The sequence below is a fragment of the Sceloporus occidentalis genome, unplaced genomic scaffold (genome assembly GCF_023333645.1).
Source record: "Sceloporus occidentalis isolate IW3139 unplaced genomic scaffold, rSceOcc1.0.p SCAF_2, whole genome shotgun sequence".
In the NCBI taxonomy this organism is placed as follows: Eukaryota; Metazoa; Chordata; class Lepidosauria; order Squamata; family Phrynosomatidae; genus Sceloporus; species Sceloporus occidentalis.
In genome coordinates, this window is record NW_028316982.1 from 54,922,852 (window position 1) to 54,950,703 (window position 27,852).

Here is a 27,852-nt window from a genome sequence, read left to right on the forward strand (position 1 = left end):
CGGAAGCCGCACCAAAGCGTGGATCATGGCTTTGGTGTGGCTTCCGGACTCTTAGGACACATGCATCATTTAAACATCATACTGTACCTCCAAAGTGACCCGAAGCAGCTTTTTTTGGCCTGTCTGTATGGGCCTTATATTTACATTAAAGGGTTTGAACCAAGATTGTGTTTCAAGGCCTAGGATGAAGTAGGGAAATATGTACCAACATGACATCAGAACATTACAAAACCTGCCTGTGCCTTGGCATGTCAAGGTTATACAACAGCATTTGGACAAGATGTACACTTACAAATGTTTAGTGGGGTGCCAGATCCTTTTGTAAACACTGTCCATCGAATAACAGCAGTTTTCAACATAATATATAACAGTTCTTTCCACACCATTGTTTGTTTTTCTTAGTAATGAATATGCAAATATATCTCAGTTGTAATTCAGACCCTTCACAATGTCTGTCAGCCTTTCACCCCCTCTGTGGAGATGCCATGTTTTCCCAGTGCTCACCGTGCATTATTTCCACATCAGGAAAATATGTGTCATCTCCAGAATAAGGCTACATTGATCTTACTATCATCATGTGGAATGCCACTATGCATGAGTCACCTGCTAAGCAATTAAGTGTGAAGTATGTTGAGTGACATTTCTCCCTTTCCCAGTCCCATTTGAAAAAAATCATATTAAAAAGTTACCATAATTTTCCCAGTCTGTACATAAGCAACATTTCATTTAGTGCTGTTTTTCCTTTTAAAAAGTGTGAATCATAAGAAAGACTGGAGGGTAGATGGAAGGTGAATCTGACTATAGTCTTCTAAATATGTCTAGAAAATGTTCTGCTCTATATTTTAATGAGGTTATTTTGATTTTGGAACAATAAGCACCTCACACCTCTCAGTCATTAGAACTAGGGAGTGGATGTTTGATCTCCAAATGCTGGTCGACTACAAGTCCAATCATCCATAGCCAACATAGCGAAAGGTGAGAGATGATGGAAGTTGCAGTCCAGCAACATGTTCATATTTTGTGTATCACTCCAAGTTTAGCATTTGTGTGGCTAAAGCTACCTGATCTCTGCACTTAAAGAATCATTCTATCACTTCTAGAAACTATTGGTAGATCTTAGGATGAAAAACTTAAGTATGTGAAGAGGAAAAGGCAATGATGTCTCACGTCTGAAATATTTTGGATTATCTCCCTTCACCTATATGGATTTAAGATAGTCGTGGTCCAGAGACCTGGAAGCAAATTGCACTCCTTAAATAGGTACCTGGGATTCACATACTTGGTGTTGCAAAATCTTCATTAAAAGGGAAGTTCTTTCTGTGAAGAACAGCAATGAATACTAAATAGCCTTTTCTTATCTTACTAGAATAAACTCTTTTATTTTAAAAAAACCCCTTAAAAACTTGATATTTTATTTAAATAATGAGGTTTGGAGCCCCATATTAATTGCTAATATTCTACATGGCTCTTATTCCATGATACTTAAATTATAGGGTGCCCAGGTAATCTGGAAATATTTCTGGAAAAAGACTGTGGTTTTTGACTGCATCAGAATGTTATGAGAGTTACTCCACAATTATGTATAGCATATAATCATGGTGAAGTATAATTTCTAAATATAAATAGGAGGGGAAATAATCCCAATATGAAGGCAAATAATTTATTAAACATGTTTTACAATTTCTGCAAATATGGATTCTTTTTGTGCTTTTCTGTGGGGTACAGCCCTCCTTGTTTCTTTTACAAAACTCTCCAGATGTGCTGGACAACTCCCATCACATACAGCCAGTTTCTACATATGCTTGCACAAATATATTTTCCAAAGACAGTGTCATATTTTTGGAAGTTACCATACTGCAGAAGACATTTTTAAAAATCCGTGTTTCAAAGGCTGGTTGCATCTTCAACAATAAAATTACTTCTTGAAATATAGGAACTGAAGACACTTCCATTTAATACTGACAGACCTTAATGACCCATCTGCAATATTTTTATGGTGCAAGATCTGAAATAACTAATTTGTCTGACTTTTCTTCAATTTCAGGGAGCGATAATAGTTCATCTGTTTCATAGTCATCTTCAAAGGATCTACAAGAAAAGAACAAAGAACAAAGATAGTGAAAAGATTATACATGCAGTGTAATTATAAATATTAAAAGTTTTCAATTTCAAAGAATTGCCACAAGGCAGCCACCGGTGTGAGAGAAAACATGCCAATTCATGTGCTTCTTCAGAGCTGAATTGTGTTGGCTGATCTATGCTCAGACAACAAAACAAATCCCACCTTCAACCTGCTCAGTGCTAATGTCTGTGTCCTCTTTTTCTGGGGATATTTTCAGCAGTGTAGTCATGGATAATTAGGAAACAGCCTACCGTATATACTTGTCTATAAGTCTAAAAGTTTATACCCAAAATTTATGCCCAAAAATTGACCCCAAAATCCCAGGTCAACTTATTTATGGGTCAGTATGGTAATATGATAGCAGCTCTTCCAGATTTCCCCATGAGGTAGTTCTTTTTCTCTTGCTGTTAAACAAACTGGGTCCCTCTCCTGCCTGTGAAGGCTGAAACCAAAGCTGAAATGCTGAAGCATAAAGCCTCAATTAGTCCCTCTTGCCACGTGTACACATACACACACTGAAGGAGCCTCAAGTTTTACCCTCAACTTAGTCATCGGTCATGGCAAAATCCGTAATTTTGGTCCCAAGACCTGCCCTCAATTTATACATGAGACTGACTTATAGTCGAGTATATTTGGTAAATACCCTGAAGGCACCAGATCTTCTCTGATCTTGGAAGGTTAGCAGGGTCAGCTGTGGTTAATACTTGGATGAGAGATTGCCAGCAAATACCAAGTTCAATAGGCAATATTTCAGAGGAAGGAACTGGCAAAACCACCTCTCAATGTTCCTTGCCTAAGAAAATCAAATGAAATTCATAGGGTCACCATAATTCAACAGGCAACGTCAAGGCACATACACACACAGGCAAGTACACATGTGCCATTCCTTGCTGGAAATAACGGGGGGTCCTCCAATACAATTATATGCTTTACGGACAGAATGGGGTTTACAGAACAGGATGATGATGATGATTATTATTATTATTCAGAGCTTGGCCTTGAAGCAGAAATAAACTTTTAGATGCATCACAGTTAGGGTGCTTCCATACTACTACAAAATTTTTCTTGCCACTAACTAACCCACACATAAATATTTGAGCTATAATGATATCAAAACCTGACAGTGTACTACAAATGAAAACATAATAAAAGCAAGGCTCTTTTCTATTCTCTATCAAAACTGAGTTCTCCAAGAACTCATATTGTTTTAAATACACCATAGAAAACCTTATCTATATCAGAGGTGAAACTTACTCAGGACACACATTGCACTGCAAATCCCAGCAGCCCTAGCCAGCATAGACAATGGTACGGAATGCTGGGAAATGCAATTCAATATCATCATCTGAAGGAATGTATGATTCCTACCTTGTGTTACATGGATATACTAACACGTCTCCGTGTTTAGTTTAGTAACCATTCAGTTAATTGATTCTGTAAAGTCAAATCAATTACAAAGCCATCAAAGAAAGTATTGACATAATGAATGATTTGATTCAGGATTTGATACTTTATCTCTTTATTTATAGCCATAATAACTTTCTCTGACATTTTGGACTGATGCATGTGCCCTGATATTCCAAGATTGATTACAGAGTAACTCATCAGATTTGTATTGTTAATTTTTTAAAATTTTCTTCAATTTAAAATATTTATTTTCTGAAATCCAAAACATACTGCAGAAATAATCCTGTTTGAGACCGCTTTAACTGCCTGGCTCAATGCTAGGGAATTCTGGAAACTGTAGTTTTGTGAGACATTTAGCCACAACAAACTATAATTCCCAAGACTCCCTAGCACTGAGCCAGGGCAGTTAAACTGGATTATTTCTGCAGTGTGTTTTGGACCTGAGTCTTCTTTGAAATTAATGTTTTTGAGTTTCAAACTTATTTATTTTTAAGGCATCTGGGGGTAGCAACCATAATCTGGTTTTGTAAGTATCAACACCCACCCTTCTTGTAACTGTTCATTGCCAGACTCTTCAGCAACAAGAATTTCATATTCCTCAGCAGCATATCTGTCCCAGTCAGAGGGCTCAGGGCCATCATTTTCAACATCCTAAATAAAAGGATGAGAAATGCCAGAAAATGAAACAAATGAAGTCTTACATCAACATCATGTTTACATAATTTTACATAATTATCACATAATTATACAGTATATACATAATTAAAATCGTTGCAATTATTGTTGTAATGGTACGATGCTTTAATAATGAAAAGTAAACAAATATTTAATATAGTTAATATTTAAACATAGCCTCAGGAAAATTATCATAAACTTCTACCTGGTAAGATTTATATGTTAATCGTAAAAATTCAAAGGTAGATTTTAGCAGAAATATTTTTTGTAGGGTACTATGGACAAAAAACTGGAGAGTAAATATGAATTAATTCTTTGATATATGACAACAGCAGCAAATATGTTGTTTGTTCAAACTTGGAAATGGACTGAAATGGACTGAAGCGCTGACAGAAAAATGAATGGTTAAGGTTGCAAAATTAGACCAAATGGATGAATTAATATGGATTTTAAGGAACAAGCCAACTAAAGATTTCTGAAAGACTGCAAACCAAATGTTTAAGAAATAAGAAATCTAATGATAGAATAAACTGTGGTTATGGTTTTTAGCAATTTTAGTAGAATTATTTAGCTGGATCTATTATGGTGGAATAATAATATTTATTCTTTTTTATTTTTCATTATAGTTAGGATGAGGGGGGTCAGAACCCTATTGTGTATTAGTTATATCTCTTTTTCTCTTCTTTCTGTCCATTTATTTTCTGAATGTATATTACTTTGACTATAAAGTAGATTGTTCATATTACAAAAAAATTATACACCTCCCTACAGGGAATAATTCTCAAATATCCTTGAGTCTCACTTCTTAGGGGACAAGATGAGATATACAGTTAATAATAATAATATATAAAACCATATAAATTATATAAGACTATAGTAAAAAGAGAAAACAAATAATGCTTTATATGCCATATCTGTGTTTATGTTAACACATGAACTTGTTTACACAGGGATCCTCATTCATTCAATTGACGACTCAGGTCTACAGATGTGATGGAATAAAAATAGTGCTTCACTGTTGACATGAAACATACCTGGGTACATCTGCATTGGGAGACTGCACTGAGGTGAGCACATGTTCAGTTCAGACTATTAAATTAATATATGCCAAGAGAGGCACTGCTCTATTATGCTTAAGTTTAAAACTTTTACTGAACATAAACTTCAAAGCATTCATCACATCTTTTAATATCAACTCAATAATGATACAGAAATTGCCTTAAATCAAGATTGGGTCTCATGGCTATTTAGATGATGTCGGGCTGCAATTTCCAGCATCCCTAGTCAGCACAGGCCATAGTGGAGGATCATATAAGTTACAATCTAACAACATTTAGAGGGTCACAAATTGCCCACTCTGACTTAACTGAAAAAAGGTGGGTAGAGTTAAGTTCCTTTTACAACAGAATTATAGCACTTTGATTCCACTTTAACTGCCATGGCAACATACTTTGAACAAATAAGATCTGCATTTTAGGTTGGAGGCACTGAGAATTCCCATCTCATTTCAGTTCCTCACCAACTACAAATCTGTCCTGAACACAAGTCAGCAAGTATCCAAGCAAGCAGGTGGTTGGTGTGAAAGAGCTGTTGGGTAGTCAGTCCAGGACAAGTCAGTCACAGAGTACTGCAACCAGATGAAGTGAGAAGCACATGGATGGTTGTCAGATGGTCCAAGAGTCTGTAACAACTCAGCCATCCAGATGAAAGAGCCACCAAGGAATAAACAAAGTTGTCAAAACGTAACAAGGCCAAGGAAGCACAAGAGCCAGAGTTAAATCAGTCATCCAGATAAGATGGTTAAGAACAATGAAAACATAAAGAGCTGCTGGGCAGCAATTTATGGGCAGCAATCTCAACAACACCTGGAGATCAATTAATCAGCGTCTCCGATTTAACTGCTGCTGGAGCTTGGCACTTCTCTCTTTGTTGTTCAATGTGTCTTCAATTTCCTGCTGGAGAGCAGGATCCTCTGCTTCAGCCTCCATCTCCTCAGAAACAGCTCCACTATCAGGAGCTGGAACTTCTTGGTAATATGCCTCCTTCTCATCTGTATTGTCCTGGGGGTGAGTTATGACAACACCCAAGGATTCCATTGGATGTTACCATGGCAGTTAAAATGAAATCAGAGTGCTATAGCTGTGTTGTGTGGAAGGGTCTTTACTTTTCCTGCTTTTAATTCCAACTGAGATATGTCTAGAAGTTATAGATGTTTAAGCTTAGAAAGGGGATACTTGTTTAAGGACATTAATTTATAGAAATTATGTTTTGGGATCTCTTGCCAAACATTCTCTCCCAGTGCCTTTCTTATTGGAAATGAACAAATGGATCCTAGAGAAAATCAAGCCTAAACAGTCCCTAGAAGCCAAGATAATTAAACTGAGACTGTTCTACTTTTGACCTATCATGAGAAAACATGACTCACTAGAAAAGACAAAAATGCTTGGCAAGGTGGAAGGCAGTAGGAAAAGAGGGACAGATTCAGGGGCAAAATGGACAGCCCTGAAAGTCTGTCTCTATGCTGCCCCTTTGAGCGCTGGATTAGGGTTGCAGCAACCACATGCTGCGGGCATGATCCAGCATTTCTCTGGTCCAAAAAGAAATGGAAAAATGCTGCTCCTTTTTGAGGTGGTAAAAAGGTGCCCTTTTCACCACAGCAATAGGGTTTTGGCATTTTTGCGGCACAGCACATGTGAATGCCATGCTGCAGAAATGCCATGGTGCCGCCCGCTGTGTGGTCAGCGGGTAGCATGATGCTGGCTTAGGGGCAGCGTCAGGGTGTGCACTGTGCATACATCAAGCCCCCATGCCACCCCAAAGCCTGTGGAGTTTTTTTTTGCCTGTCTGTTTTGGCCCTCAGTCAGGAAAGCCACAGCCCTAAGTCTGCAAGACCTGAGCAGGGCTGTTGATGGCAGTGTAACTTGGCGTTCTCTCATTCATAAAGTCACCATGAGTCAACGTTAACTTGATGATCATTAACAAGAAAAAACCTGTAGGGAGATTTCTTGTTGTTGGAATGTGTTCTGTAAACAGCTGTAAACAGCTGTAAACAGATTCCCATGCTGTCTGGTACCTGGCTAGAATATTTTTATTTTCCAACATATCTGAACTAAATAAATACCTTGACCTCTATAATTTTATTTAGTACTTTATTTTGTTGTTTATCTCATGATTCTATTTTGTTTTATGATATATTTGCTGCTTGCCACCCTGAAATCTGCAGGGTGAGGTATTTTAAAAAGAATACCATCAATTTTATCTAACTGCTTTCACCGAAATGGATAAATGACTTGCTATAGCTTACATACAAAATAAATTATCTCTCTGTTAAATCTCCTATGTCTGTATTCCTTGGACATGTCTGCTGAAAAACCAATTTCTAAACTGTGTCATTTATTTACCAGCGCTATGTTAGTCGTTTAAGAAAAAGAATGTGTAACAAGCTAATGTTTAACAGGCTGATGGTACCAAGAAAGTGAAGCTGTAATTATTTAAATTCAAGTGCAGAAATAACACTGTCCCAGGTGCTTATAATACAATGTTCTCTTGCTTCTCACCCAAATATTCAGCTGCAGCAACCACTGCAGTTTAATTTACTCATGTTCCCCATGACTTTCTGTGGCTATCAGGCATATGTTTAAGGAAGGAACTGTTTTTATTAGGTTTTGCAGGAATAATGATGACCACTGAATGTATACATTTGATACTTTATGAGAAATGTCATAAAGGCTTTTGCCTCTTTTCCATTTGCACTGGAAAACTCTACTATGTTTTAGAGTAAGCATCATTTTGAAATAGGCTTATACCTTTTGCACTGCAAAGGGATCCCGTTGTTCATTATCCAGGTACTTTTCCAAATTAAAGAATGTATTATAAAATATGTGAGCCATTCTGCATTTTTTCAAGTCTCGCAGAGTTACCCGTCCTGCAAGAACAGCATATGTTATCTCATTAGTAGTGCAGCAATTCTCTGTGATAGTGAGACAAGAAGGCCTGTAGCCCTCAGGCCACAAAACAATTAGCCTTTAAAGGTTTATAGGGGAGAGGAGCTCATTCACACATCATTTCAGAGCCAGTGTGCTGTAGTGGTTTGAGCACTAGACAATGACTTTGGAAAACAGGTGAGTTGTTTTTTTTTAGGTCAAGTACGCTTATGAGGACATTGTTCTGTGACTGCCATCAACATAAACAAGCAATGGAAAAATTATACGTAAACCTTCAAAACCACAGAGTTCAAATCCATACTTACATAACTTTTCTCAAACTCACCAGCAGTACAGGGAAGCTTTATTGCATAAATGGCCCTTACCCTCAATGTCTGGCTTTACTAGATCAAGCATTTGACACAGTAAATCATGGAATGGCAATGGCTCGATGCCCATGGATTCCATCCTCTCACACTGTTCCTCATAAAAATACTCCAGTTCATACATGGAGAGCATGCCATCCCCATCCAAATCCATGCATCGGAACCAGTATTCAATACTAGAGAAAGAAAGAAATGAATTGGATTTGTTTTAAGTAGGGTTGGAACAAGCAATATGTTCTAACAAAGAAGCTTTATTGAAATGGCTTTCATGCACACACTGAAGCTTTGTCTGGACTGTTTTCCATATGATGTCTTGCACTGGAAAATGATATTTAGAATTTCAGGGCATCACTGAAGGCAGAAAATGTACCCAAGCTGCTATTTGCCCCTGAAAATGTATCACATATATCTTAACTGCTTGTAAATACATGTACGTTGATATACATACTTGACTGTACCTACTTTTAAATATTTTTATGGCTTCTTACCTAGTTGGGCTTCTTTTGTCTTCCTCAGAAATCAGAAGCCACACAAAGTCTGCATAGCTCATCTGGTTCTCTTTCTCTACTTGAATTCCTCTGGAATATACATATTGTGAAATATTAAATAATCATGCAAAGAAACGTACTGGTAACTAAATTTCAAGAACTAATTGAGTCTCATGTGTGGGTAACTTTTTAGACATTTAAAAACCAACGGCTGCTTCTACACTGCAAAAATAATCCAGGTTGACACCACTTTAACTGCCATGGCTCGGTGCTATGGAGTCCTGGGAACTGTAGTTTTGTGAGATGTTTAGCCTCCCCTCTTGGAGAGCTCTGGTCCCAAAACAAACTACAATTCCCAGAATTCCATAGCATTGAGCTATGGTATTTAAAATGGTGACAAACTGGATTATTTCTGCAGTTTGGGTGCAGCCAACAATTAAGTTTCAGTTCCTCAGAAAGTATTAAAGTTAGTGTTCATTCATTCCTTGATTCTGTGGAAATCAATGCTTTTTAATTTGAAAGAACATTTTAAAGTTCAGATCAAGAATATCATCCTAATTTCACAAATGTAACCTGTTTGAAATGAAAGGCACCCTCTTATCTCAGAATCTGGGTATGCTTTTATATAAATATTTATACTGAGCAAATGTCTCCAGATAATGAGTCTTACTTATAATCATTGAATGATAAACCATTATTGTGAATAATGCAATAATATATATGTCCCCTTTTCAAGCTGTGATATTTCAGACTGATTTTTGTTGCTTTTGTTTTGTTTTGTTTTCATACTGAAGTCAGAATCTCACTGCCTGAGATTTTCTAAGACAAGATGTTCAGGAATAAGGGAAAGTGCAAAATGCATCTGAATAGTTTGTTTTATATTTGACCACTACTGATGAAAGAGCAAAAAATTGCAAGAGAAACTGAATATATGCTGCAGCCAATGTAAATATTAACATTTATCTTAGAAACAGATTTATATTACATAGATTCATTCTATTGTTTTCTGCTAGGATTACATTTCTTTCTTCCTTTTTAATTTTTCTTTGTGTTCTTACCTAAGTACAGCTCCACTGAATATTCTTTCTATAACTCTGCTTGAGAGAGCTGTAGATAAAGGTACAAGAGTTAGGAATAGTTTAAATTTTTGAATGTATTTTGCTACAAGTTAAAAAAAAACTGTTCCTACTTTTTCTACACAAAAGTAATTATCTGTGCAGAAAAACCACCACACTTTGTGCCGGTTTATATTATACCATTTAATATTGCTTCTTGTTGCCCATCCACACATTCTGCTGACTTTAACAGTTAGAATTTTTAAAAACTTCTTGGAAAAATCCCTTTTTGTTACACAACAAAAGCAGTAGTTTTTTGTACAGGAAAGATCAACTGCCTCTCATGTTCATTAACCCAAGGTAAGCTTCCATTCATTCTATTACAATATTACAGATTGTAATGATAATTAATTTATTAGATTTCTTTTTCTGTATTTAAGATGTCTTAGAAGAAACAGAATTTACAGTAGTTTATAAAAAAATAAAACAAGATATATATAAAATAATATATCTAGAATATATATAACTATACCTCTCCCTCAAAACAACAAACTATAGGAATAATTCATTGGCATAATGCCAACATTTGAAAACAGATCCCTTGAAATGCCTGGCAGTAGAAAGACAACTTAACCTGGCTCTGTAAAGATGATTATGTTGCAATGGGAGAAGCAGAAAGCGGGCTCTCAGGGAAGAATATAACCAAAAAACAACAACCCATATCCCTTGTCACCACCCCCTAGCCTCTCTAAAATGAGACACTTGGAGGAGAAGACATATCACATTTAATCTGTATAAGGCATATATATGAGAAAATTAAATTTATGCTAGTAATAACAACATGTGGTTCTCTTGAATATGATCTCTTACCTTGATCATTGTATCTAGCCAGATCATTCTGGCTGATGTAGAGGTCATGGTCAGTGTCCAATTCCCAAAATTTACAGTATATGACATAGAAGTGTTCATAGGAAAAATAATCAGTTATTTGATTTATGTCTTCCTCTTCCTCCAAGAGGGCTAGGGTCTGGGGGAGAAAATGAGAATAGTTTTATGCTAACCAGAAGGTGCTCAGCATGAATCAGATTGACCAGAAGTACCAGAGAATTTGACTGGAAAGCTGCCTTATGTCTCAGATTTCATTATTATTGACAATTCACTTTAAACAGCAAAATATCTATATAGAAACTTAAATATACACTTCAAGATTTTTTTAAACCCACAAAAACATACCAGAATTATTGTTATCATGTGTGTGCCCTATTTTGAAATTGCTGTATGATGACATTTTACTGGTTGAGTGCATCTATTTTTAATGTTTTATTATAAACAAAAGAAAAAAGATTTGGACTTTTTAAAAGCAAAATCAATGTTTGACCCAGTTAAAACTGAAATAGAATACTATTGTGCTTCCTAATCTGATTACCATAAGAGACCATCAAGGAATTAGCTGCTGGATATGACTAAGCTGGTTTATACAGGGGCCAGGTTATTGGTCCATGTAATGTTCTGCATGTAATAGGTTTCTGACCCATGTAATGGGTCCTCCTTTCACCCTCTGTGTGTTGTGGTCACAAGCCTATGGTTGTGAGAAGCATAAAGGAACTCAAACCCTTGTCTGTATTCAAGTATTTGTCAGTTCACTGGCTTTGTTTGCATAGAAGCAACATGTGGTTGTTATTATCAGCCCAGTCCCTGATTGACTGGCATGGATGGTGTTGCTAAGGACACTAAAGGAATATCTGCTTTTTAATGCTGTTTTTGTCATTTACTGGTCATGTAGGGTTTTCTTTCTTCCCCCCTAAACCATGTTTGTGTAGGTTGAAGTGGCTGTTCTATTCACATAGTACTTGAGTAACTCCTCCACCTCTGGTGTAACTGGAGTACAAGATTGGTCTGCTGGCCAAGAAAAAGCAATGCTCTGGATATCTGATTTGATTTTATCAACACTAGTAGTTATGCCAAATTAGAAGCCTGCCAAACTATTCAGACTGCACTGTACTTTTACTGCTAAATCCAAGTACAGAACTGAAACCTTCAAAAAGAATGAGGGAACAAAGAATGTGTTAGAAATACTTGCTGCCCATATGAATCCAGATAATTAACATACTTGCAGGAAGTTACTTTTTCTTAATTCTGTTAGTGATATTTTTCCAGACCAGGATCTATTCACAGTGTAAAATATTCTTTGAATAACCTAGAGAAAATGAAATAATAAGTCTCAAAATCATTTTCCAGTCAGAAGATGATTTATTACTAATGTAGATTTAAAAAAAACATGCAACCCGAAGCTCCCCTAAGTCTTGCATCCTGTTTTTGACAATATCCAATGCTTTAAAAGTTCTAAAAACAAAAAATATCTCTAAAATATTCATACATTCTTAAAGATGTCTAAAATTCTTGATTTATGTATATTACAAAACAAACAGATTTATAAATTTATTAAAATGTTCAGATTCAGCTTTTTTTATTACAATTTGACAAGACAGATAACAGAGCTCCTAAAAACCATAATACATGTCAAAAGCGATATTCAGAAAGTATGAAAATACAAGTAGTTTCTCTAACTAAAAAGCAGAAATCTATACAACTATCAGAGCAAGAAAAGAAAATCAACTTAAACTGAAAGAACTTCCAACATAAAAGAGTGGGGAGAGGGGAGAGAAACAAGGGTGGGTTACAGACCGCCCTCAAGTGGCCGTTTTCCCGCCGCCGCCATTCACTGCAGAGGGAAGCCCCAGCGGCCAGACCGCGAGGCTTCCCGGTGCAGCGAAAAAGGAGCGCCGAAATGGCGCTTCTTTTCAAAACGCGGAAGTGGCGCCGCGAGGGGCAAAGCGCACCCCCATGGCGTCACTTCCGCCGCAACACGTCTGGACGCTATGCGTCCAAGACCTCAAAATGGCGACGCCCATGTGGATGGGCACTGCCATTAAGGACGCGCTCCGCGTGTACTAAGAATAAGGGCTGTGAGGAAGGTAAGACCTTTCCTAACCCTAATACGGCCCTTCCTAACCCTAGTATGTGCGGAGCGCATACTTTATGGCGGTCTGTAACCCGCCAAAGTGAGCAAAAAGTGTGGTTTTGCTCAGTATTTGAATGCCATCAAGAATGAAGCAAAATGATATTCCCTACGAAGGGTTCCAAGACAACAGGCCGTGGTATGGAAAGACCCATCTGGTACATTTAAGTAGGATATTCTCCTGCCACCCTCACCCAGAATAGCTATTGATGAAACTGCAGAGCAGGCCACGTAATGTTAGCCTTAGATATAGAAGACCCACTGAAATTAGCTGTTGTGGGTGTTGTGTGCCTTCAAGTAGTTTCCTACTTACGGAGCCCCTATTTTCTTGGCAAGATTCGTTTTGAAGGAGTTTACCACTGCATTCTTCTGAGACTGGAAGAGTGTGAGTTACCCAGTAGGTTTCCATAACTGAGCAAGAATTCAAGTCCCGCTCTTCCATAATAAAACACTCAAACCACTATATCAAACTGACTCTCATATGAAATTAGCTGTTACTCAGTACTAATTTAAGTCCCATTTGTTTCAGTGAGTCTACTCTAGATAGAACTTATTTTGGATTCAGCCAAGGGTTGGCAACTATTTAGCCCTCCAGATATTTTTGGACTACAGTAACCAGCATTCCTCGTTGTGACTAGGGCTCCTGACACTTGCATCTGATGGGCTGCCTTATTTAGATCCATGTCCTAAGTAAATACCCACTGTATTGGTGAGTGAACAGGGGCAGATTGTAAAACATGGTTGAACAGGGTCTTACAAGCAAGAACAGTTTGTATGGTAGCTGATCCCAAACATCACCCTCCAAATGTGCTGACTATAACTCCCATAATCTACAAATATTTTGCTGTGAATGGTGGGAGTTATCCTACAGAACTTGAGGGTGGCAGACAGATAAAGTTGCCTTAGGATACCCTGTGAACAAGCCATCAATGAATGCAAATACCACATTTCAGCAAATATTTCTAGGGTGAGTCAAATAAAATGGAAATTTAAAACAAATACATAACTAAACAATAATCAGTAGAGCAATAGAAGAAATAATAATATAAGACCACCTTATCAAGTTACAGTCAAAACCCTAGAAAAATAAAGAAAGGTCCATTTTGGAAAACCTTTAAGGCAGGCAGCAGGCAAGCATCCCTGGCAAGAAAATTGTGAAGTGGGATGTCACAACTGAGAAGACCCATTCTTCAACTGCCTGCCATATTGCTTGATAAAATGCCTAAAGATGAGCTCAGTGCCCAGTCAGGTGGCTGCAGGTGTAATCCATCCTTTAGGCATTCAGGGATCTAAAGAGAGGTACTGGTACTTTGAACTGTACTTGGAAATAAGCCCAGGACTGAAGCCAGCTGTTTAGGCTCCAGCAAGATATTTCCCCCCAAAACCACTCCCAGTTATTAAACTAACAGTTGCATTTTGGACCAATTACAGTTATCTTCAAAGCCATGCTTCAGAAGTATGGGGTGACCTTAAATCAGTTGGGATTACTTACCACCATTGTGAATAATTTAGCAATGGCAGTAGAAAAGCAAATAGGACACTAAAGAAAATGAAATAATTGGAGCAAACATTACAATGCCATCAACTTGCATTATTTTCCTGGTAATACTGGGCATAGCTCAAAACATATCATAAACCTTTGCTTACAGATATAGTGAACATGCAGCCAACCTACAGTAGTAATGTAACGGGAATGGAATTCTGGAGCATCCTTTAGAAAAGTCAGTCCAGGGTGTGTTTCCACTATATCCTGAAAGATATTCCAGTTTGTTTAATGCAGACAAGTAAACAAAATTAAATTACATTATTAAAGTAAATTAAATTATACAGCATCACAAAAGCCACATTTCATCTTATTTAGGCAGCAGAACAATCCAAAGGGAGATAGGAAGGAATAGAGTGGTAAATCCACCTCTTATCTCAAGAGCTGCCAATAAATGCCAGGGGAGAAGGAGTACTGCAGCATCCTCCCAGCCACATTTACGCCCATTTTCTGCAACATCAGTTCTAGGCTAGCACAGCTGAGGGGAAATCATACATACCTGTAGTAATGGTATGAAATCTTCTTGTTCCAAATAGTTACAGTTGGGTTTTGCTAAAAGGCAAATGAATTTTGATGCATCATCATGACAGTTGTGTAGTATCCTGCAAAGGAAAATAAGACTGTAAAAGTACTCCTTATATTTTTAGTTCCCAAAGAAACAAAAGCATGCTTTTTCCAGAGTTTGAAATATTGCTCTGGAAAAGCAAGCAGAAGTTAAAGCGGGAGCAAGGCCATTACCTATTATTGTTGTTGGCCCCAGAAAATAATGCATTGTTGGAGTAACTCATTAGATGCCACTAAGAAATGTATATGAATGCATGTACTGGAATCAAAATATAAACTTCTTTGTCATTGTAATATTATACACACACACACACACACACCGAGGGGAGAGACAGAGAGACAGAGAGAGAATAGCTAAAAGAGTACATACAGGAAAACTTGTATGAATACAAGATTTATCAGATGAACTGACAAATGTATTTAAATAAATAAAGGAGTATATTACAGGGGAAAATGGTGATGATGTTTGTAAACATTGCGCTTAATGTACACAGCTGAAACAGAGAAAACAAACACTTTTTTTCTACAAAAAAGATTTTCACACAGAGTACTCACTTTCTCCACATAGCTACAAATGAATGTACAGATACAAATCCTGTCCGCTCTCCTCCTGATGCACTGAACATGGGAGCTTTCCAATACAGGGGGCAGCAGCATATCTATAAACAGGTTAGGATTGAATCTAGTTAGCTAATGGCCTGGAGAAAGTATACTTGTTCTTTTTGAGTATGAGAAAATAAAATGAATAATAGGAAATTAAATGCAGAATCATGTTTTTAAAAGAAAACTAAAACAAAGTGTAATTTTAGTTCTGAATTTAACATAATAGACTTACAGCCTAATAGTTTATTTGATTACTCTGAAGTTTTCTTTAGCTCAGTGGGTCTTGTTGTCATGCAAACCTGATTTAATATATGACCCTTAATCTTTTAAAACTTAGTGATTATGTTCACATGTAAACAATAAAAAGGGCATTCTAAATACAATTTTGGGACTTTTTAAATTGACAGATGACCATGCAGGAGGCATTTGTGCTCCTCCAGATAGGGCAAATTATTTGGCAGGTTGTGGGTTTTTTGAGTATCCAGTCAATGATTCTATTGTCCTGGATTATTTTTTGGCAATTTCCAGCACCAGCTGAAAAAATTTATTCCCACCATTATCAAAATTGCTAAAAATAGTCCCCATGAAGAATAGAAGGAGTGAAGGTGGGAGTGATGACAGTCAGGAAAATCAAAGGAACTACACTGCAAGAACTGATATATTACCCATGAACAGAGTCCTCCATCCATCATTTTCCCACAAAATTGCACAGACAGGGGTCTTTTCATGACTGTTGTATATTTTATGTTCTCCACAAGGATGTGTCTTATTGATCACTATTAGCAACTATCATTTACTTTTTTAAAAAGTATGTCACCATGTGAAGGGCCATGGAAAATAAAAAAAGCTAATTCAAGTTCAGCAAGGGAAAAAAGTGCACAGCCGAGTAAAAGGCATCACATGCTGCTGCTTCTGGCTTTGCCTTCCTGAGGTTTCACACCACACACACAAATGCCTGTCTCATCAAGGAATAAAAGTTCTAAAGGCAAAGAGGCAAGTGTTTTCTTTCATATCTATGATCATGTGGTTGGAAACCTACTATTTAAGTGTTTGTGGGCACTTCCAGATAGACAGCTTCTAGAATTACCAGTGAAGCAGCAATGTGCAGCTATTCTCTTATTCCTCCCTTAATGGATTTTTGTGTGTGTGTGGAAAGAAAAAGATGAAAGCAATGATGGAAAAACATGGAAAGGTTACAAATTAAATATGATGTAATCTGGGCCTCACAAAAAATTACATGCTTAAGTGAGGGTGACTGTACAATAAAAAGCCTTGCCTAAAAGCATACACTTTGTTTCCTGCCTTTTTCCATATCCATGGTTCTGAGGAACATTTTGTTTAATTGTTTCTAAAAGACGATATAGACCTCAGTGCTGGAAAACTTCTAATAATTTTAAAAGAAAAATTACAGAAGTCAAACTGACAGGAATGCTTGTCTTACAGACTGCAATTGCTTTGAGCTCCTAGAGAGTGGTACTCAGGTGCTATAGGGAGAAAAACTTTGTCATTATCTATTTTAGGCCAACGAAGAAACCTAGCAGCAACTATTGATGTATCAGATTTTATCACAAAGGAAAAATTAATCTCTATGTTACGATGACACAAAACCTATATTTTGATAGAGGATCACTCTTACTGCAGAAATGTAAGTAAGCTCAAATAAGTTTACTATTTTGTTGTTATTGTGTGCCTTCAAGTTGCTTCCAACGTATGGTGACTGTCTCTAAGGTGGAGAGAGTGTTACTTGTCCAAGGTCAGCCTTTGTTTTTCAATGGCTAAACAGAGATTTAAATCCTGTTTTCCAGAGTCCTACTCTAATGCTCAGACTAGTACACCACAATGCCCTCAGTTTACTATTACTATTTTTACTGCTAAAATACTAAAAAGCGCACCAAAACAATCCCTATAACTTAGTAATATAAAAGAAAAGAGCATAAAACCACATATAATAACCTAATCAAGAAGGATTTAGATTTTGTTGTGTGAAGGTACAAAGCCTGACAACTAGAACTCTTATCATGCCTCATGGTTCCAAAGGACTAGTTAAACAGAATGCTGAAGAGAAAGTAAACTCATCCTAGGCACTTTCACTACTTATTACCTTGCTGTTTCCTATCCAGCAGAGCACCGCACAACCCATTGATGCTTTTATTGCTCTCATTAGTAGATAAGTATGCTTCAAGAAAGTAACCTAGTCAATAAAAAATTCAAGTTTCACAAGAGTATGTCCCAATGCCCACACACTGCTTTGCATTTAAGCTTGAGCACCTTTGGATGCCACCACACAGATTGTGGTTGATGTATGCATTTGTTAATAATTTCATCTAATTGTCAGCTGCTGCTTCTGAATATGTTTTTTATTATGGCTTTGAATGAATCCCACACTAGTCTTTTGCAGTAAAACAACAACGTTGTGGCATCTTGTAGACACTGAGTGGGCAATGGTGACCCCCATTTCTTTTTGGGCTGCAGGTTTCATAATCTGCTACCTTTGGCTATGCTAGCTAGAAATAATCAGTCAAAAGCATCTATTTTAGACCAGGAGATTTATTATGACATAATCTTTCATGGGTATAGCCTACTGTTCACAAAAGCTCATTCCATCCTAAATTTGTTACTGTAAGATTTGCTGGCAGACATTCTGGTGTTTTATCTTTGAACAGTTCTTCAAACCCAGAATGATGAGAATAATGATGCTTACCTTTGCAATTTTCCCCATTTCATTAAGGGGGGCTCTCTCATCTTCAAACTCTGAAAAGGCTGCCTCAACCTTCATAATGGTCTCCTCATGATTGTTACAGACATTCGGCAGTCCACTGGGGAAGTAGAAGCGTGGAATGTTTATTGACAAAGGGGCACCAACAGTTACTTTATTTGTTGGCAGGAGCGACTGTGGGCTGACCGTTGAGTTTGCAGGAGATGGGGATGGAGTCACAGGTTTTTTCTCTTGTTTATTTTGGACCTAGAAAAATGATACATATGATTATTATTCTTTTCTACAACAGAATGTGAAAAATAAATGTAAGAAATATTAACCCACTAAAATAAACACAACACCATTTGCAAGTGTCAAAAATAAACTGTTTTTATGTTTATCCAAATGGTATGATGAAAATGCAAATACTAAAGTCTGGATAGCTGGTAGTGCTAGTTGTATATAGACAGTTAAAGCTGAAATAATGAAGTTTCTTTCTCTGCATAGTATCAATCTCAGTGTAGTATTTCCTTAACACTGCATCTACTTTATTTGTTCCCAAATCAGTATTGATTCAAGGCTCCTCAAGGGAGTGAGCATGTTTCCATCCAATGAGGCCTGGGTCCCCAGTACAGAGCTAATTAGGATATATCTTTACTTATAAAGTTTATATTAGGATTTTTACTACAGAGCTCCAATGATTAAGATGCTGGTCTCTGGACTGTCCCTTTCTCTTTAGAGCAGGGGTAGGCAACCTTTTTGACCCGGGGGCCAGGTTGCTGTCCGTCAGACAACTGGGGGGGCCGAAGCCAAAAAATAAATAATTAAATATTTTTAAAAAATTATACAAATAAATAAACCGTGACAAATGTAGGACAACATTTTCAAATGGAGGACTTTTAAAAAAATGGAGGACATGCGAAAAAATTGCTGATTTTAAAAAAATGTTAATATAAATGCATGTTTCTGAGGCTTCTATAGACAATTGCCCCCCTTGCCCCCGCTTGCCCCCCCTTGCCCGCCTCCTCCTGATAGGCCAAAGGCCCCGCGCCCTCACGCGAGAGGCCAAAGGCTCTGGCAGCAATCGGCGGCAGGACCAGGCTGGGGCTGGTCGCAAGGCCTCGCTGGGCCGGATCCGGCCCGTGGCCGTAGGTTGCCTACCCCTGTTTTAGAGCTCCATGCTCCTTATATCTCAGCAAGGCTGTCTTTTGCTTCCCAGTCAGGCTATATCCTGCTGCCTCCTCTTTCCTATCACCTATGTTATGGGGGCTGAATGTCTGTTGATGGAAAAATAGAGAATTCTTCTCCTTCATAGTTGTTTTGAAAGACCCCTCTCTTTTGGCTTTTTTAAAAACTGGATTTTGGCTCCAAATTAGCTTTAGTCCCCTCAGCTATCTTGCTTCCAGGCATTCCTAGCAGTCAGTATTTCACGCCCACACAGCACTTTGGGATTCTTCATCTTTGTTTCTTATGGTTCATGTGGCAATTCTGGCTGCAGAATTCTGACAGTAGTTAGAAGGGGGAAAACCTAATTTTTCCAACTTCTGCTTACATGTATCTATTTCAGTATATTAAATTGTGACTATCATTTGCCTTATTACACACTGCAAGTTTTGTGCAGCTCTTATTTTTCTGTATTTTTGTGATGTTTGAACCAGACGTGTACAACCCAAGCAAGTATATTAAGAAATTTTCTGCTAAGATATTTGCTGTTAAGTATAGATTTCTCTGGCGTATAGAAAGTGATGGGTTAACTAAAAATCCAGCCTATGCTTACAGTGGCCTTGCTCTTTAGCAGTACTGAAGAACACCAAACATTGAAAAGGAGTGGTCACACAAGCATGCCTCATATGTTTAATTTCACCTTTGTGTTTCACAATTCTAAAGCATTTTGCCACACCTCTCATACTTGAAGTAGTTTTCCACATTTCTCAAAGAGACTTGATTCTTCTGGGAATTATAGTTATTAATAAATGCTGAGTTTGAACAACATTGTAGCAGGACGCTTCTACATTCATCCATATCTCAATATATTTGAAGCAATTTAATTTTTTAAAAAAATACCCTTGTAAAGAACTCAAGAAATAACAAGCACAAGGACTATGAAGTGGTTACATTCTAAGACAATGAGGTAGATTAAATTAACAGAATGACTTGGTGAATGCATGCAGTGATGAAAACCTATGAACCCTTTCCCACCACCCAGAAGAGGCTCTAAATATGAAGAAATAAAAGGAATTAAGGTACAAGGGAACAGACTGTGCTAATGTTTTAAACCAGTAATGTGCAAACCAGGGTGTGCAAACAGTATTAAAACATGTATGCGGTGCTTCTTTGATGCTTATTCTCCCTGCATGCATATCAGCAACAAAGTTTTTAAAAACCCTGCTGCTCTTTTAATATCAATAAGCACTTCAACAGCTAGAGATAATGTGTGGAATAGTGAAGTACAATCGCAAATGCCCTTCTCTGTAACCATTTTCTTTTAACCTTTAAAGCATATTTTCAGCAGTGAAGCAGAACAAAGCTTCTCTAGTGCAGCTGACATTTAGAATTACTAAGTAAAGAATGTAGTATAAAACACATGCAGTGCACAAACACACAGGAGCATTTCCTTTCTTTAGCAAACAGCAGGAAAAATGTAATTAGTCAATAATCTTCATTAATGTTAATATTCTTGTCCTCAAGAGGAAAATACCTCTGGAGACTTTCTTCTTGTTTACCAATAGGGCATCTGTGTGCTAAGCTCAGAAGGCCTATTTTTAAACCTATGGGTATCTGGTGCAAATAACCTTCTGAAAATAGAAAAGGCTATGAGAGAGACACAGTTCCAACCCATGATCCAATAAAAAGTTACAAAGAGGAAGAAAAAGAAAAGCACATTCAAACCTGGGCCTGCTGGAATGACTTCAACCTCTTCTTGAATCGGGATGGAAGAACAAAATCACAGCCTTTTGCAAGGAAAGCTAACTCCCCTCGTAAATCTGGGTCCCTTCGCAGAGATGTTTCCTTGATCATCATTTTGGTTAGTTCCTGAGGAAATTTTTGTCTTCCCAACAGAGGTAATGAGTTCTTCTGGGAGATTACTTCAGCTCCAATGAGCTACTTTCTTGGTTTACTTCTTTTATAGTCAAGAAATTCTAACTGAAACATACCTTGCCTCCTCATTCACAGTAAAAAAATTTGGCCACTGTACCCTACCTATGGCCAAGGAACCTTTTAGTCAACATTAAAACGATCCCTGATCATGAATATCTCTGATGCTTCTTCTCAATTCTTTATCAAGAGGCATGATCTACACCAGAATCTATGTCCCTGCTGGCGACATGACAGTCAGACAATCTGTCCTTGGCTTGTAATGGAGCAGAGGTATTGTAGGAAGCACCCACCACCACTACCAGTGGTGCTAAAGTTAGACGTACTGCAGAAGTAGCTAAATATATCACCTTCCCAGATAGTCCTTATTTTATGAGCTTCAGAGGTGAAATCTGAGGTGCAAAGTAACAGCCATCAGTTGGAAGTAAAAACGTACGCTATCGCTGTGTGAAAAATTGTGTTATGAGGACCCAATCTAGCAGTATAAATTCTCCTAATTAGACCTATGAGCTAAACTACTTGGAACCCTTTTAGTTGTTTGCCTTTCTTTTTTTACCACAGGGAAAAAAATATGTGTTTACTTAAATCCAAAGACATATATGAGGGTATCACGCTGGATGTTCCTTCCATACTGAAAAATGTTTACACATGCTCACTCAAAAAAGAACTTGTACTGAATTTAATGGAACTCATTTCATAATAAATGTGCTTTAGTTTGTGCTGCATATATCTTTTTGCTGGTGTCAAAGTCCTGGATAACAAAATCAGTCATAATCAAACAATTCTTTAAACAAATTTCAAAACATCTGTTTAATCACTCATGCTTATTTTTTTTTATGAAACTCATTTTTCAAGTAGATTACAATTTGGAAAATTTGCAGAAGACAAAAGGCTTACTTCTCCTTGTATAATATCAACAAATCAGCACTAGATTATTAAAATTATCAAGAAGGCCAATTAATCCAGAAATCCAGTTGTATCAATATACCCCATGGAATAGATAATGTAGAAGATGATGATGATAATAATAATAATAATAATAATAATAATAATAGTTTATGTATATTTTCCCACCTCTTCCAGATGGATCGAGGCAGGATTACAGTTCACTAAAATATACATAAAACACATCTATAAAATAAGAAACAATTAATATTAAAACTAACTCATCATCAAGTGGCAATACAATAGAGTTATGCGGCAAACAAGGGATGGGGGCTATCTCTTGTACAAGGTTGGGTGGGTAAGCTCGCTGGAAGAGTTCCATCCTAAGTGCCTTCTTAAATGCCTCAAAGGAGGCAATAAGACAGATTTCCTCCAGGAGACTGTTCCATAGTTTCGAGGCAGCTGCAGTAAAAGTTCTTTGGAAAGTCGATATTAACCTAGTTCAGTGATGGTGAACCTTTTAGAGGCCAAGTGCCCAAACTGCAACCCAAAACCCACTTATTTATTGCAAAGTGCCATGTTCCTCTGGCTTTCTAGTAACAAACTTTGGTAAACTTTGTGCTGGGGTGACGGCACTGGTGCCCACAGAGAGGGCTCTGAGTGCTACCTCTGGTACAAGTGTCATAGGTTCACCATCACTGACCTAGTTGATTGATATTCTAACACATTCTTCCCAGTTATTCTGAGAGTGCGGGAGAGGCGTTCCCACAAGTAACTCAGGCCCAAGCCATGTAGGGCTTTAAAGGTAATAACCAACACCTTGTATTGTGCCTGGAAGCTAATCGGCAGCCAGTGAAGAGACTTTAAAACAGGTGTTATGTGGTCAAACCTGGACGAACCAGTGACCAATCTGGCTGCCGCATTTTGGACCAGCTGAAGCTTCTGAACTTGGTACAAGGGTAGCCCCATGTAGAGTGTATTACAGAAATCAAGACAAGAGGTTACCAGTGTGTGTACCACTGCTTCCAGGTCCTTTTGGTGCAGGTAGGGACGCAGTTGGTGTATCAACTGAAGGTGGTACCAAGTACTCCTGGCTGCTGCATCTACTTGAGATGACAATTGTAGCGACGAATCCAGGAGTACTCCCAAACTGTGAGCTTCATCCTTTAGGGGAAGTGTGACCCTGTCCAGGACTGGTTGACAAATCTTCCTCCCCGGACTTGGGGTACCTATTGTGAGTACCTCAGTTTTCTCTGGATTCAGTTTGAGTTTGTTTTCCCTCATCCAGCTCATTACCGACCCAAGGCAGGCATCCAGAGGAGAGATGCCATCCTTAATTACGGCAACAGTCGGAGACATAGAGAAATAGATTTGTGTGTCATCAGTGTACTGATAACACCGTGCCCCATGGCTCTGGTTGATCTCACCCAGCAGCTTCATGTAAATATTAAATAGCATGGAGGGCAGGATGGCACCCTGAGATAAAGGCAAATTAAGTAGAGTTGTATTATTTTTATATATATTTCAAATTTTTAAAAAACATATGTGTAGATGTAGGTTTTTTTTAATTTGAAATGTAATTTTGGTCTTCTGTTTTTTTTGGGGGGTATGCTCTGATTTTAAGGAGAAATTCTTGATTGTGGATACTCTTCATAAAAACTGATCATAGATATTAATAAAGAAGTCTTAGTTAAGCCCCACAGATTAATAATTATTGACACTCCTGTACATATCAGAGTTTTGTTTTCCAGTTCACAAAGACTGTGACTGCCCGCAATTACAGTTTGCTCCAGAACTCAACCCCAGAGAGAGAGAGAGAGAGAGAGAGAGAGAGACTTGTTCATATTGGCAACCCTGCTCAAGGGAAGGTTGTAAATTCGGTCTCATATGTTTATTACCTCACTGTTTCACAAGACTTTGAACATTTGGTGAAAAATCTCTTCTTCCACAGTGTTGTATACAAGTGAACAATTTACTAAAAATGTGTGGTTTTTCATATTTGAGATTTTGATATTTAAAGAAGGTATTTTGCTGCATAGAGAACTGGCAAAATGTTCATTCTGGAAATCCTAAATATCAAATTTGTCAACAGGATTTTGTTTCCTTTTCCATTAAAATCACACAACAGCAATCTACAGTCAGATTAAATACTAATGCCACGAGTAAGGATCTCATCAGGAAAAGGAGGCAAGTATAGTTTTGAATTAAAATATCTAATTATATTAAAGCTATTTTTAAGATCAAAATTAAAACCATTTCTTTATCCAAAATATACTAATACTATCTTGTCTGATTTATTTCCAAAATCTGAAGTCACATAGAGTAGATAGAAAGCTGTGGCTGAAGCCCGGCAATTATTTATATCGAGCTATGGAAACAACTTCATGTTATGTGGCACTATTCCTAATCCGGTTTGATAATTCTACAATCAGAAGGCAAGAACAAAGGATAGAGGAAGTCCTTCCATGGAAAAAGCATGCTCACTAATTTATTTCTAACTCTAACCACTTCCTCCATTCTCTTATTATTCAAAGGAGACGTGAAATTGACTACACTGGCAACTTCTACTCAGTTTTCCAACTGGAAAAAATTCATTTGCAAAGGTTTGCATAATCATACTGCTTTCATGTACTAAAAACAATTTAAAATAATGTCAAAAGGAGTTACCAATATGCACTGGGTACTGGGAAGGATGACAAATACTGTACCTGACATTATGTAGTTGGAGCCTGCAGTACTCACACCAAACTGGTCACAGGATACATCTACTGCAGCAGTGCTGATCACCCTTTTTTTGTCAGGACATAATTTGGGGCACAGCAAAATTTTTACCATGACTTGGCAGAATATTTAAAAATTGACATATATTCATAGGTAAGGATAGCTCTACAGTTCAGTACATGCGTAAGGATACCTCCAAGGGTCTTAAACAGTATTAGCTGTAGACAGCCCTTGTGTATCCTTTCTGATATAACAAATGTATTACTATTTGGCCATGCCAAACACACAGTGAGAGATCTGAATTGGTAACAGGTTCCCACAGTATATGATATGGAGTGAAAACCAGAGATGCATACATAGCATGGTTTTCTATACAGAACTGTAGCAACATCGTGTAGGAAATCCATTGTATGGTAATCTTACCTTGACAACCTCTGGCATCTGTTGAATTAATGCTGGTATAGCTTCCTTGGTAGTTGTACCAGAGTAGTTCTGCTGAACAGCTGTGATGGACGGCGTGGCCAAAGTTTCCTGAAGAATGTGCATTACTTCCTTCTCTTTTGATAAGCTTCCTTTCCCCATTCGGAATTCTACTAACTCCTGAGCAAAGTCTTCTATGCTTTCAAGGATACGGAGTAAAAGAGTTTTATCTTCTTCTTCCATTTTATGTCCATTGGTTTCTACGAGTTTTGATAAAGAGGGGGAGGCACACTTATCTGCAGGTGAACAGGCTTTACCTCTATTGTCAGGAGTCAGTGATAGATTACTATCTTTCAAACATGCAGCATCACTCTGCTTCATGGTAGTCTCTCTCAGAGTAGCCTCCATTTTCTGTGAAAAATGTTCCAAATCCAACAAAAGTTTATCTATCTCTTCTTGATTATTTTGTCTCAGCTCTCGTTTTGAAGTCTGAACAGTACAGTCAAGGCCCTGACTAGTAGAGGTTGCTGGACTTGAGTTCTGTGCTGCAGTAGGTAATGTTTTAGTAGGATCTAGAGCAGGGTCTGCCCTTTCAGATTTCTGTGGGCTGCTTTCTGAATTTACCTGTATTGCTCTACTCTTGTCACTTGATACACTCCCCAATACCTTTTCTCTATCTGATTCTTCCACAATGTACAAAGTATCTGTGGGAGAAATGCAGTCGGATGGGTTTACTGATAATAACTGAGGTGGTGAAGTAGGATCATTTCTTGATCCTAAGTTGTCATTCTGGTTGCTGACATACAAAACTTTTGAGGACAAATCTATATTGGGGATTTGGGTAGGTCTGGTTGATGACTTGGCATTATTGTTAATGTGACATCCTTGTAAGTCTGTGGTGAAAGACTGCCTAGTCATAGAGGTTGGGGAAGATACTACATCTTCATATCTTGGTGGCTGTTCACTGCTAAATACTGGTGGGAAATGAGATTGCTGAAAAGCAGACAAACTGGTAAGCAGTTCTACCATATCACCAGGTTCAGCAAGCCCAGGCTGCCTAAATTCAAAAGGCAGTTTTTTAAGGTAAGAAGAAAACCTTGTCATTAAATTCATATAGATCACTTCAGAATTGGCCACAGGATCATTACCGTTTCCTCCACTAACACTACCTGAAGATTTCTTCCTGATACACTGCTTTATTATATCAGTACACTTCTTCAAGTCCTCTGAGCATTTTAGAAGGATGTCCAGGCACACCTTAATGTCCCCACTAGAAGAACCATCTAATTTGTGCTTTTCCAAGATCTGTGTAATAAAACTATCTTCAGAGAAAGTCTGCAAAGATGAGGGAACTGTAGAATTCACATTTTCTTCTACTGAGGTGCTTCTGACCTGCCATTTCTCATCAGGAGAGGACTTATGTGACAGACCAAATAGAGGGGGGGAATTTTCATCATTGCTGAAATGTCCATAGATCAAGTCAAAATCTAATGATCTTCTATTGAATGGATCTGACTTTACTTTTCTTCCCTTTCTATAACTCACTTGATTGGAAGAGTTTCTTAGTTTTTCAAATGAAAATTCTTTTATTTTTCCACTAGCAAGATTTATAGTTTCTCCTGTGATATCTTTCAGACTTCCAGTGCTTTGAATAGAAGACCCCTTTTTAATTCTTGGATTACTGGGAAAGATTTGGTGATAATCTTCATCCCCACTCAAAGCAAGGGAATTTTCAGGCACTGAAAGCCTGTGGGTCACATCTGAACTTCTAATACTGGGCATAGGAACCTTAATTAGCTCAGCACAAATGCTGTGGTGAGCCACTATGCACATAAACCCTTGCTTGAATACTTGACATGCCCCAGTACAGTAATGCACAGCATGTTGCAGTCGACGATCTATCACAACACTGCTGTAACAGTTCACTGTTGTTACGACACGCCTGTAGGTTGCTGCCATATTGTGAATTTTAGTTAGTTAAACTATGAGCTGAATTAAGGATGCAATCACATAGCCTCTCTTCAAATTGCACATACATTACACATGCACAGAAAGTCTGAGGTGATTCTCCTAAGAAATATTTTACAATGCTGTAAAGGCAATCTATTGTCACACAGTCAGCAGGTCCAGAATCAGTCTTAGAGAAAGTGAACATGGACAGTGAAATGCCTAAGCCTTATTTTATGTATACTGGCTACATTTAACATTTACTATTGAAGGTCTGTAGTCCATCCTGAGAGTACTGTACTG

The 27,852-nt window shown here is 37.7% G+C and overlaps 1 protein-coding gene across 1 annotated transcript; it reads right to left on the reverse strand.

Moving 5' to 3' along the window:
• Positions 1 to 1,644: 1,644 nt before the first annotated feature.
• On the reverse strand, positions 1,645 to 27,852 carry PPP2R3A (protein phosphatase 2 regulatory subunit B''alpha). Its single transcript, XM_089509454.1, has 13 exons — positions 25,606 to 27,852; positions 18,487 to 18,747; positions 15,738 to 15,841; positions 15,118 to 15,220; positions 14,751 to 14,825; positions 12,167 to 12,253; positions 10,927 to 11,083; positions 10,060 to 10,108; positions 9,002 to 9,091; positions 8,514 to 8,689; positions 8,011 to 8,129; positions 4,074 to 4,180; positions 1,645 to 2,088 (listed from the first exon to the last, which is right to left on the reverse strand). The coding sequence occupies exons 1-13, from the start codon at positions 27,559 to 27,561 to the stop codon at positions 1,992 to 1,994; spliced, it is 3,381 nt and encodes a 1,126-aa protein (XP_089365580.1). The 5' UTR covers positions 27,562 to 27,852; the 3' UTR covers positions 1,645 to 1,991.